General features: G+C 37.7%; 1 protein-coding gene across 3 annotated transcripts in view; it reads right to left on the reverse strand.

The window, feature by feature from the left end:
• Positions 1-12852, reverse strand: part of NBAS (NBAS subunit of NRZ tethering complex) — a 405988-nt gene that overhangs the window by 292515 nt on the left and 100621 nt on the right. For all 3 annotated transcript variants that reach the window (XM_021924592.2, XM_003908295.5, XM_017947297.3), the window contains one exon: positions 11115-11243. In XM_021924592.2, the coding sequence (XP_021780284.2) occupies positions 11115-11243 (129 nt within the window). The remainder of the gene's footprint in view (positions 1-11114; positions 11244-12852) is intronic.

Consider the following 12852-nt stretch of genomic DNA (forward strand, 5'->3'; position numbering starts at 1 on the left):
CTGAGCAACCTCTCCAGGCTGTGATTTTCAAAGCTTTGAGACTTGACTAGGAAACCTTCATGTTACGTCCTAGTCCTTTTTATGACTAAGAATTTACCAGGTTAAAAAAATATAACCATGCATGCATTCATACTGTAATCTTAGGGCAATATGGTGTCATGCTCATCTTTGAGAATATAACAGCACATCAATATCTCTCAAATATCAATTTGAGAATAAGCCATTACCTGACACCCTCTTGGCTTAGTGTTCCCTTTTTAGTCTCTGGAATTATAATAGTATGGGCAAAGAGTAAACAAAATAGTTGGGGTACTTATTTGAAATCTGAAATCTAAAAAAAGTGTTGTTACACATAAGTCAAAAAACTGCTTTTTCATCTAATACAACAAAATACACATACATGTTTACTATCAATTTTTCAATGGCTCACACCTCAGAGCTATTTCTTTCCACAGCCTGGAAGAACTTCCTGTTCTCCACTACTATGGTAAATCACTCAGAGCAGACCTTGAGAACAGAAGACACAGTCTTTAAACTTAATCAGAAACAAAAATTACCATAAAAGGCTATTTATATACTGAAGGAAGAAATGGAGCGTCCTGGCTTACTTAATCATAGGCAAAGATGACTAACTTTCAAAAAATCATTTTAAAAAAATAAGGTACGTATTATTGAAAACAGTCAACTAACCTGAAACTTTATTTGGTCATTTTAAGGCACTTGATAATTTTTCAATGCCTCAAAATCACCAGTACTATATACTCCAATCACACGCATGCCACCATGTATTTACGTGGCACATGTACCTTCCAACTTACATTTTGGAGTACACAAGGGAAATACAGAATAAAAAACCTTAGGCCGCTCAAAGAACAACAATTATGATTCAGTCTTGGGCACATTTAAGGACATACAGGTCAAAATGAAATTTGACAAGAAATCTTAAGGAAATTTTAAAAATAAATAACTCTCACTTGAGAATTCAAAGTGTGCATGTCTTCATCAAATCTAATGATAAGAAGGAGCACCACGAACAAGCAGTACTCGTCCACTAGAACCGGGGTCTGCAGTCACCTTGGGACTAGACTCTTCCCTGAACATTGCTTAAATAATGGGCATCTCCTGTCAATTCGATGTTAAACACAAGGTGAAGATGTGTTCTTCTGCATCCAGAACTCTGTCATACTCATTCTTGTATTCCCAGATCCATCATAGTGCGCACCTGTCATAGCAGCTAAATGTCAAATGAGTAAACAAATCAACAAAATTTTAAGTCACTGAATTCTAATTAGAATTCATTTCTAATGACTAAGCTATAGGAAAATTATCTGATATAGAACTAAGCTTCCTATACCCTCCCAAAAGTGTGACTTCTTCTGTTTAGTCAAAACATACTGGGGCCGGGCATGGCGGCTCATGCCTGTAATCCCAGCACTTTGGAAGGCCAAGGCAGGAGAGCTGCTTAAGGCTAGCAGTTTGAGACTAGCTGGGTGACATAGCAAGACCCTATCTCCCCAGAAAGTAATAATAATTAGCCAGGCATGGCGGCACACTTCTGTAGCCTCAGCTACTCAAGAGGCTGAGGTAGGAGGATCAACTGAGCTCAGGAGTTCAAGGCTGCAGTAAGCTATGATCACACCACTGCACTCCAGCCTGGGCAACAAAGCAATACCCTATCTCTAAAAAATAAAAATTTAAAAAAATAAATAAATGCAGAGACAAAAGGAAAAAAAAAAAAAAGATATTGCAGGCCCAAAACTCAAGCACACAGAGAGCTAATAAATGAATATAAATTAATATAATCCACGATCATCACATTTGTTAACTACCCAAAGAGACATATAGATAAAAATGCCAGGGGCCTTCAAAGGATGAACAGAGAATTTGGGGCATGGGTTCAAGAAAGATGAAGGGAATTCAAGAGGTACAAAGAAAGTCTTATGGTGGTATACTTTTAAGACTCGATAAGACTTGGATGCAGAAAATGAATAAAGGAAAACATTCCAGTCTGAAAGCATAACGTGAACAAAAATACACAGTTAGGAAAATACAAAGTTTATTCAGGGCAAAAAAGTAGAACAGTTTAATAAGTCCAAGACAGCAGATTTTAATTATCTTGATTTTTGTTTGTTTTGGGGTTTTTAGGGGGGATGTTAATGATATCCTTTTTTATTGAGGTGATCTTCACATAATGTAAAATTAACTATTTTTAAATGAACAATTCAGGGGCACTTAGTACATTTACCAAGTTGTGAAACCATCACATCCATCCACTTACAAAACATTTCTATCGCTCCAAAGCAAAACCACTAACCCATTATCCAGTTACTCTCCTTTCCTCTTCCCCTGGATCCCAGGAACCATCAATCTGCTTTCTATCTCTATGGATTTACCTATTCTGGATATTTCATATTATTTATGCAACCATAAAATATGTGACCTTTTGTGTCTAGTGTCTTTCACTTAGTATAATACTCTCAAGGTCCTTCCACCATTGTAGCGCATATCAGCACTTCGTTCCTTTTTGTGGCTGAGTCATATTCTATTGTATGGATATACCACAGTTTGTTTCTCCATATATCCACTAACGGACATCTGCATTGCTTCCACCTTTTAGCTGTTGTAAACACTGCTGCTATGAATATGTAGGTGCCTGTATTTTAGTACCTGAAGTGTGAGCCATTGAAAATTTGATAATAAGCATGTATGTGCACTGAAGCTAGCATCAACTTACCATCCTTCCACCCCAGGGGTCTATGTGTGAGGAGAATCAGGATGAGGCCACGCGTCACATCTGATACACATTCTAAACTGGTGCTCCGTGGACAGGATCACCAAACTCCCCATGAACCACAAGAAAGCTCCTGGCACCACGTGAATACATGTCGAGAAGCAACCTCCATGCCACTTCTCTGTATTTACTAGGGTTCAGAACACAATACCCCAAAGTATAACAGCATGGCATGTTGAGTACTTTCAACTGAGGCAACTGAAAGGGCCTCAGAAACACCATCTCTCTGACCTTCTCCTGCCTTCCTGTCTCAAGCCTCTCTTTGTCTTCCAAAGCAAGTCACAGAAACCAGAATTCTTCTTCCCTGAGGTGCATCACAGAAACTAGAACTCCTCCTCCAAAGGAAGCTCTAAAACCTAAAAAGGTCGCTCTCTCCCTTCTCCCTTGAAGACCCTTATCCCAGAGGGCTCCTGCCTCATAGTAGTGGGGGGAAGGTTATACAGAGAAGCCAAAAGGAATCTGGACAGACAGGCCTTGCTGGGTTTCCCCCTTCAGTCTACCACCATTAGGCCATACCCTTTTGTCCCATCATATTTTACAAGGTTGTCCATTCTTCATCAAAACTAAGCATAAAAACAGTTTTCCCTGGGTCTTTATTTCTTTAATTTTGACAAGGTTTCTCTCTGTCACCCAGGTTGGAGTGCAGTGGCGTGGTCATGGCTCACTACAACCTGGCTCAGGTGATCTTCCTGACTCAGCCTCCCAAGTAGCTGGGAATACAGGTGCATGCCACTTTTTATTTTTTGGAGAGATGAAGTATCACCATGTTGCCGAGGCTGGTCCCAAACTCCTAGGCTCAAGCAATTCCAACCACCTAGACTTCCCAAAGTGCTGGGATTACTGGAATGAGCCACACTCAACCAGAGTCTTCATTTCTGAAGGTGCCTGTGTCATGTAAAATGTTGATTAAATAAATTAGTCATGTTTCTCGTTAACCTGTCTTTTGTTACAGGAGTGATGGCTGTGTCGTCTTATGATGGGTTAGGAGAGGTATCACACCTTTCCACCCCAACAGTTTCTGGCACCCAACGTGGGGCAGCTGAGACACCTGACTTGCTCTGGAACCTGCAGACAAAATCCTGGAACAACTGACAAAAGGCGAGCAAAGAAAGGCAAGAAGTTTTTGATTTTTTTTTTTTTTTTAAACAAAGTGAGCTTTCCTGGATCTCTACCTATAGTGCCTGGTCTAGAAGAGAAAGTAAAAATTTCTCTTTATATCCATTCTAATTTCAAGTTAGCAAGGAAAATCATTTGTTTTTAAATAAATGTGTTATGCTTTTCTCTTGTTAACCTGTCTTTTGTTATAGGGGTGTCAGCTGTGATCCTTATGATGAGTTCAGTAAGGTATCATGTCTCCCCACCTGACATATTCATGCTACCACATCACTGAAAACAGCCTAAAATGCCATCATTTTATACCACAGCCATAACCCAAAGGAAGATGTTCTAAGAATAGTTATAGGTTTTGTACAGAAAACCTATTATGGCTAAAGTAATGTTTTCTTTAGACTTGAGAATTTTATTTGCTAATTTTATTACCACTAAAATCTAAATATTATGAAATCCCTGCCTCCCACTCCCGATATTTATCACGGGTTCTTTTCTATTTCCCTAAATGTCTCAGCTGGTTTGAGAAATAAAGGGAAAGAGTACAAGAAAGAAATTTTAAAGCTAGGTGTCTGGGGAAGACATCACACGTCGGCAGGTTCCGTGATGCTACCCGAGCCATAAAACTAGCAGGTTTTTATTAGCAATTTTCAAAAGGGGAGAGAGTGCACGCACAGGGTGTGGGTCACAGAGATCACATACTCCACAAGGTAATAAAATATCACAAAGCAAGTGGAGGCAGGGCAAGATCACAGGACCACAGGATGGGGCAAAATCAAAATTGCTAATGAAGTTCTGGGCACCCATTGTCATTGATAACATCTTATCAGGAGACAAGGTTTAAGAGCAGACAATCTATCTGACCAAAATTTATTAGGCGGGAATTTCCTCATCCTAATAAGCCTGAGAGCGTTACAGGAGACCAGGGCTTATTTCATCCCTTCGGCTTTGACCGTAAAAAGTGGCCGCCTCAAGGGGGCCATCTATCAACCTACCCTCAGGGCGCATTCTCTTTCACAGGGATGTTCCTTGCTGAAAAAAAGAATTCAGTGATATTTCTCCTATTTGCTTTTGAAAGAAGAGAAATATGGCTCTGTTCCGCCTGGCTCACCAGAAGTCAGAGTCCAAGGTCATCTCTCCTGTTCCCTGAACATTGCTGTTATCCTGTTCCTTTTTTCAAGGTGCCCAGATTTCATATTGTTCAAGCACACATGCTCTACAAACAATTTGTGCAGTTAACACAATCATCACAGGGTCCTGAGGCAACATTCATCCTCCCCAGCTTATGAAGATGATGGGATTAAGAGATTAAAGTAAAGACAGGTACAGGAAATCACAAGAGTATTGATTGGGGAAGTGATAAGTGTCCATGAAATCGTCACAATTTATATTCAGAGACTGAAGTAAAGACAGGTGTAGGAAATTATAAAAGTATTAATTTGGGGAACTAATAAATGTCCATGAAATCTTCACAATTTATGTTCTTCTGCTGCGGCTTCAGCCGGTCCCTCCGTTCAGGGTCCCTGACTTTCCACAACAACCTTTCAAAGGCTTACTCATTCCACAAATATTTATTATTATTTATTATGTTAAGCCTAAGTTCTCAAAGAACTCAGAGTCTGGTGAAATTGTGAAAACAGCTGTGGATTATATCGAGATTCATCACATCAACTGCCATCTTCCCACTTACTCTTCATTGATCTACTTAAGGTTAGTCCAACACCTACTATGTGTGAAAATGAAAATGAAGACGTAAGTTTGTATTCCATTTCTAGGCCTAAAGAAGTACAAATAGGCAAATAATAAAACTTCTTGAGAGAAAAATTAAGGCCGAAAATGAGATGTAAAGATATAAACATAACATATGGGAAATGTTTGAAATGAAAATCACTTAAGCAATTTTACTATATTCCAGACATGAACAAAATTTAATACTCACAGATTTCTACCCAGATGGATTTTCATATTGACAATGAAAGCCAAAGTATTTAATCAACTCAAAACTGGATATTAGTAAATCAGAATAGGCACTTCCACAACTATCTTTAATCATTAGGTTTTACAGAGAAAATACTCCATCACACAAAGCATATTATAAAAACTAATAAAGCAGCAAATTGCATGAAGAAAGCCCCAGATGAGTTGAATTCACAATTTTGGTAAAGAGGGTTAAGGCTGTGCAGGGTAGCAGCAACATTAGTTCCTTCTCAGGCAACATTTAAAAGCTGACTATTTTATATATTACCATATCATCGATTTGAAACTAATTGGTTTGTCTACTTACTTACTAGAGCAGCCATAAAGAGAGGCAAAACTCTGCCCTACCTGGCTGATCCAAGCTCACTTGATCATTACTAGAGAAATGAAAAAAGAGTAGCTGTCTCAGTATTTTTCAAAGCTTGAGATTTCTCTTTAAAGGATTCCAGTGATGAGTACATGCAGACACTTACATATTTGGTAAACAACTATATTACACCTCTCAGTTATTACTACTTGCACAATTCTAGGGTCTCTACATAATCAACTGCATGACTCCAGGGGATGTTATTCATATAAACTTCAAGCTGATATATCTCCCTTGCTTACCATTAATATCATATGCTAGTCTCTGATTTACCCAGATAAAAGTCAATACTTCTAAACGTAAGCACTGTTAAGTAGATATTCTGGAAAAAAAGGCTTAACCTATGAAGTCAGGAGACTTGAATCAAAATGGAATCTTGACTCTAACATTTAGTGATCTCAAGTTAACCTCTTTTAGCACCATTCCCATCTATAAAAAATGGTATTAAAAACATTTCACTTAACCCATTCACGCCTAGTGTTCCATTATTGGAATGCTAAACTTGTGGGAGTTATTTATATCCTACTGCTCAAGTTCATGGCCAAGGTCTGACTTCTCACACACACAAAAAATTGCAACCTCCAGCATACATGGGTTAATAGGGTTGTTGTGAGACAAATGAAAACTATGCTCTGTAAATAATCAAGCCTTCCTATACAAATACTATTTATTTTCAATAATTCTTCTCTCCAGCACTGTCAGCTGACCTACATGCCTTTCCTGAGCTTATCCTCTCAAAATATTAACATGTCATTTTAATCATTTGTTCATAATTTCCCTTGGAAGCCTGTGAATATCTTAAGAGCAGGGACTATGACACTGTATTCTCTACTCTAATTCTCAGTAGAGTCAATAAATACTTGAACTTTATTTCACCATTATGTTATTATGTAAATAGGAACAACCTACTCTACTGTACAGTCCTGTTACACATAGGCTTTATTACACTTATTATAATACACTAGATTTTAGTAATTTATATGCTAAAATTCAAATCTAAAACATCCAAGAGATTAATTCCCAGGATACAGGTGAAAGACTCAAAGAAACTATGGTTGTTCAGACTCTTCTTGCTTGACAAACAGTTACCACCATCTTCACCCCAGACCTCACTACATCATGAGTACTCTAGATATCTATTAGAAAGCTAAGGGTTTACCAATGAGAGGCTTGCTCAGTTATTTATTCTGGTATCTGGTACACACTAACTAGCTCAAGAGCTAAGCATATCTGAGAGAGCTGAAGGAATCTGTATCACAACCACTGAGAAAAAGGATTTGTCTCTGTGTTTTTAAAGATCATCAAATAAAAAGAATCAATGTAAAAAATTAATAATTATAAAGAGTGATTATAGTCCTCCTAACTTTTTACAAATATTGTGGGAAAAAATGCGTGTAGTACACTCTGGCATTCACTAGCCTAATAAATAAGTATTCTTCCTCTTATCTTTTTGGGGTTTTTTATGTATTTCTTTCCCACACGGTCATGGAAAGAACATATGCATCAGCGTCACAGAGGTATAAAATCAAATCTCAGCTCTATTGTTTACCTGCTGCACAACCATAGGTCAAAGTGCTCAATAAATAATAAATGTAGTTAGAGTAAATTTTGTAAAAGCTAAAAGATGCTCGTACTTCTGTACCTTCTTCCTATTAAGCTATACAAGTCTACAATTAGCATACAGAAAGAAACCAGAGCTTCTGTGAAGAGGCTGAAGCCTCACAGGCGTGTTTACAACGGAATGAAGTTTTACAAAGTACAGCAGAAATGGTTACACGAAAGTAGAGAGCAGGGACAGGCGGATCTAGGAAGCAGAGCAAAGCAGCATGCTGATCAGACTGGAGAAGATGACAGGTTCACAGAGGAGTTTTCATTCTCATCACAGCCTCAGGATTTTAAAGGAAAAAAAAGAAATAAAATTAAATGCCTTCCATGTTCCCTACTTTGGACCAAAATTTCCTTTGAGGCTAAAACTGGCTAGGGTCTCAGAGGGCAGAGTCCGCTCTGTTCAGCTAGTCTCCCATATGCTGAACAGCAGCAGGAAAGGGAGAGGTGGCTGACCCCGGCCTGTGCTGTGATAAACTCTGAACCGGGAAAGGGACAGAGCCACAATGGGAATGGTAGTCTGTAGGATCAGGGTCAGTAACTATAGCTAAGCCACTGCTCCCTCAGCAAAGGACACCACGATCTGTACAACGTCCTCGGTAATGCCAATCATGTTCACAGTTTTCAGTTTTGTGAGCCTCAAAATCTATTTTTTCCAGTTTACTCAGGCATTCAAGGGAAATAATTCATACCACTCACATCAGAAGAAACTGACATATAATCCTAAAAATGTGTACATTTATAAAAAGATAAACAACTAGCCTGAGAATCAAGTTGCATAGCTCCTCTGATTGACAGATCAATTTAAAAGTCAAAAGCTCTATCTGAGGACTGTTTCAGGAACATGGAATCAAAGTCACATCCACAAAATGGATGCTCAACAACCAAGCTACAAAATTCCTCACGAATTACTCTTCCAGACTCTCAGGGTATTTGTTCAAAACACTTTTGCTAAGGCATGACAACTTCCAGCCTGAGTGCCTCTCTTCCCACTATGAACACATTTTTTCAATTTCTGAGGTCCCTCCCTCCCGTCCCATTACTTTTCTGATTGCATATTTCAAACTACTGAAATATTTACACTTATTCATTCTCTGGTTTTAAGGTTTTTAAACAACTTTCACTTTTTTTAATAGAACCACTCTAAAAATCTAATCAATGAATAATATTAATGAGTAAAGAGTAATGCATTATTATAGCATTGACTGGCAACTAATGACCAAAAAAAACGCTAACCAGTCAAAAAGTTGAGCATATTCCAATAAAGGCCACAAAAAAAGATGCAATTTATCTTTGCAGGACAAAAAAAAAAAAAAAAAAAGGTCTCCAGATATTTAGTAAACAAAAGAGCATACAAACCGATTTTGCTGCGAATAGCCCTTACACTGGGTGTATAACATACTAGGATACACAGAAGATGAAATATTAAGAGTGCTTCAGAAACTGACAAATATTTCTACTAGGTGAATAAAAATAATTTTAAAAAACAGAAAGCCAGGGGGGAAAAATGTCTTTATTATTCAGAGTTTTCACCATTTAGAAAAATGTTGCCCAAATCTAAAATTTCCCAAATACAGTGAGAACATCAGGCTCCTCTCAAACAAAAACAGCTGAATACTTTATCACCATGTATTGATAACCATGAAAAATACGAAGTATCTTTTGGATCAATGATATGAATAATGCGTTATTTTGAATAAAGATATGAAACACACTCGTGTATTGTGCATCAAGTACAGTCATCCCTCAGTATATGCAGGGTTCCAGGTATATCAAAATCTACACGCACTCAAGCTCCCCAGAAGACCCTGCTGGACCCACCGATACATAAAGTCACCTGCCCTATCCACAGATGTGACAATTCTGCAAAGACTATTTTTGATCAGTGTTTGCTTGAACAAAATCTATGTACAAGTGGACCCATGCAGTTCAAACCCATGTTGCTCTAGGATCAACTGTGTAAGTGATATGAAATATATGCCCTATAAATTAGCCTACACTCCCATCCTCAGTCAGTTCTTGAACAGCCAAGTGGAAGTTCTGCTGCCTGACATCCCCAGCGAAATACGTTACACAGTTTTGAGAGTTCATCACTTCACCTCTAGAAAGAAGAAATGAGTCAATTTAGCATAATTTCAGAGCAGAGAGAAAGACTGTCCCTTTTATTTAGCCACCAAGGTTGCAAGCTGAGGAGTACTTCTGCCACTGAGGACAAATCTAGATCCAATAAGGGAGAAAGAATAGTAAACATGTGGAGACAATATTAACTTGAAGTTGAATGGAAACTAGGGAGAAAATATCTTCCTAAAGCTGTGTATAAGACAAAAAAATAAGAATAGCTAAAACAAATTTAAATCTGTGAATCGAGTAAGAAAATAGAGAGCCACTTTCTCTTTTCCTCTGTCATTCTGAAAAAAATTCCTTATTAATAATCCTCTTAATTATGACATTGATCCATTCAGGTCATTCAGGAAATAGGCTCTAATGTGAAAATCTCAAAACCACCCACCAAAAGCTGGATATGCCTAGAGGAAAACAGAGTGAGGGAGTGAGAGAAGGAAAATTAATCCTTAAAATGGTAAAATGTAAATGAATCAGAGAGTAAAAGATTTATAATACATCTATTTCCAGTTGAGGAATTTCTTTAAACCTTTACTCTATCACAATACATGGCTTTATATAAGCAGACCTTTCTTTCCCCTTGTGAATTTAAATTATAGTCAATGCCACTAACTAGTGTCACTCTACCTGTCACTACATAACAAAATCATCTAATCCTTAAAACCTATCATTCCAGGACACTAACAAAGAGTTCCATCCTTCTCTATATCTTAGCTACCCAGTGAAGAGAAGGTAACTCCCTTCAAGTAGGCCCCAAATAATTAGTGGTGCAAGATTTGAAAAGAACTGTAACCCTTTTAGGATTTGACCCACCAAATCCGTGATCATATTAACTTTGGCTGAAATGTTAACATCTCGATTCTGTACTTTTAGAATGACAAAGTGGGAAAAAAATGAAGAGTTTAACAAACTCTTTTACAGATTACACTCTGTATACACAGTGTACTGCACTACAATTTAAAATCAGTCCACAGTATTAATCTATTTTTAATTTATCCCACTGTAATGATATCATAATTTAAAGGATAGAATAGCTTTGGAATGATGAGAATAAATAGCTGTGTGCTATCAATAAAATAAAACTAGCATTTTCAACACTCACCCTTAAGAGAGTCTTCTAATAATAATCATAACCAAGAGACGTACCTGCTCATTTTGACTCCATTCCCCCTGTTGCTTCAGAGATGGAATCGCCCAGATGCTCAGTTTCCCTGAGAAGTGAATGGCTGCCAGGAGCATCCCGTCCGGAGAAAGGCTCATCTTAAAAATTCCGTCCTAAACAAGAATCATAAGGTCAGGGCAAAGAAATTATGGTCAAATAGAAATAACTCAGAATTAAATGACACTCTTTAGAGGTGCCAAGTTATAAATGATCTTTAGTAACTAAGAGTTCCGCCAGCTTCGTATCATTATAAATGCACTTCAGCATAGAGAAAAAGAACTCCTGACTTTAAGGAGTTTGTTATCTACTTCAGAGTTATAATTTATACATAACCCAAAACCCAAATATGTAAGCATTATAAATATATTTCTTCACACATCAATCACCATGACTTCTCAACACCTTCTAAGGTTGGTCTTGATTAGATTGTCAATTCCTTAAATTTTGGGCCCAGATCTTTACAAGATTCTATATCTACACAGTGCCTGAAGTATGCTATATATCATAGGCCAAAAATTCATGCTGTGGAAAAGAAGGAAAGGAGTAGAAGAGAGCTAGAGAAAGAGTGCAAGAACGATGGAAACAGAAGAAGATAAAGAGGAAGAAAACGGTCCTTCATTTAAGAAATGCTATGAATGTTTACGATTTTCCAAATTTGCTGCTAAATTATCCAGTTTAAGGAATCTAATTGTTACTACAGGACAGAAAAATTTTGTAATAACTGATTTCATATAGTCAACCAAAAGGCACACAGAGAAAGGGTTATCCTTTCAGTCCTTCTTGTCCAAGTAACCTGTCTTTTCCTTTCTCAGATGCCACAAACCACATGAACAGAAGTTATATGAGCAGAGACATCACCTGCCACCCAGCTACAATACACTCAGAAGACCTGAACAAACACTCATTGGACAGCTATTTCCCATTCAGGCATTTATTAAGAACAGGGTCCAAGGGAGCCTGCCCACAAAGAATAAAACAGAGACCAGAAAACAGCAACCCACAACCATATCTCTTCTGAACATTTAGGAAATCTGGCAACACACAGCCCACATCCCCAGATGACAATAGAATTTGGTAGCAGATGACCCCTTAGAAGAGTCATAAACTTTCTAGTTAGTCAATGCCTGCACAGTTCGCTATTACTGCTCCAGTACTCGGGTCAAATACTAGCTATATAACTGAAAATGAAACACGATTATACTGAAAATCAAAATTATTACACTTGATCCAATTCACTAAATTATATTATCAGCCTGCCCTCTGTAGACATTTAAGTCCTCAAGTCTCAAATGACTAAGGTGCTTTAGCCATCAAAAACAGAACAATTTCAAGAGGTCAGGAACATTGTTGAATGAGTACATAGATGAAAAGATCAGCATCCTCTAATCACTTTACTAAACACTAAAATTACTTTAACTAGATATAACAGGTTAATCCCAGAATCCCACAATTAAATGTAAGATTGAAATACAAATGCTTGAAAAAGGAGAAGTAATAAAAGCAAAACTACTTCAAAGCAAAATTTTAAATCTACCACATCCCTTCCTCTGAGATGGGATCAGGGAAAGGAGTACAAGACAAAGGGCCTGACGTCCTCCCTCCTCAAATTTAAAGTCAATAAGCTCCATGGTTTTGTATAAGGAGGCCTCAGAAGCACAGATTTTTACCAGCCAAAAGAACTCTGCCCATCTTTCAGATTTCACAAAGGAAGAGATTAAAGTC

The sequence above is a fragment of the Papio anubis genome, chromosome 14, assembly GCF_008728515.1.
Source record: "Papio anubis isolate 15944 chromosome 14, Panubis1.0, whole genome shotgun sequence".
NCBI lineage: Eukaryota > Metazoa > Chordata > Mammalia > Primates > Cercopithecidae > Papio > Papio anubis.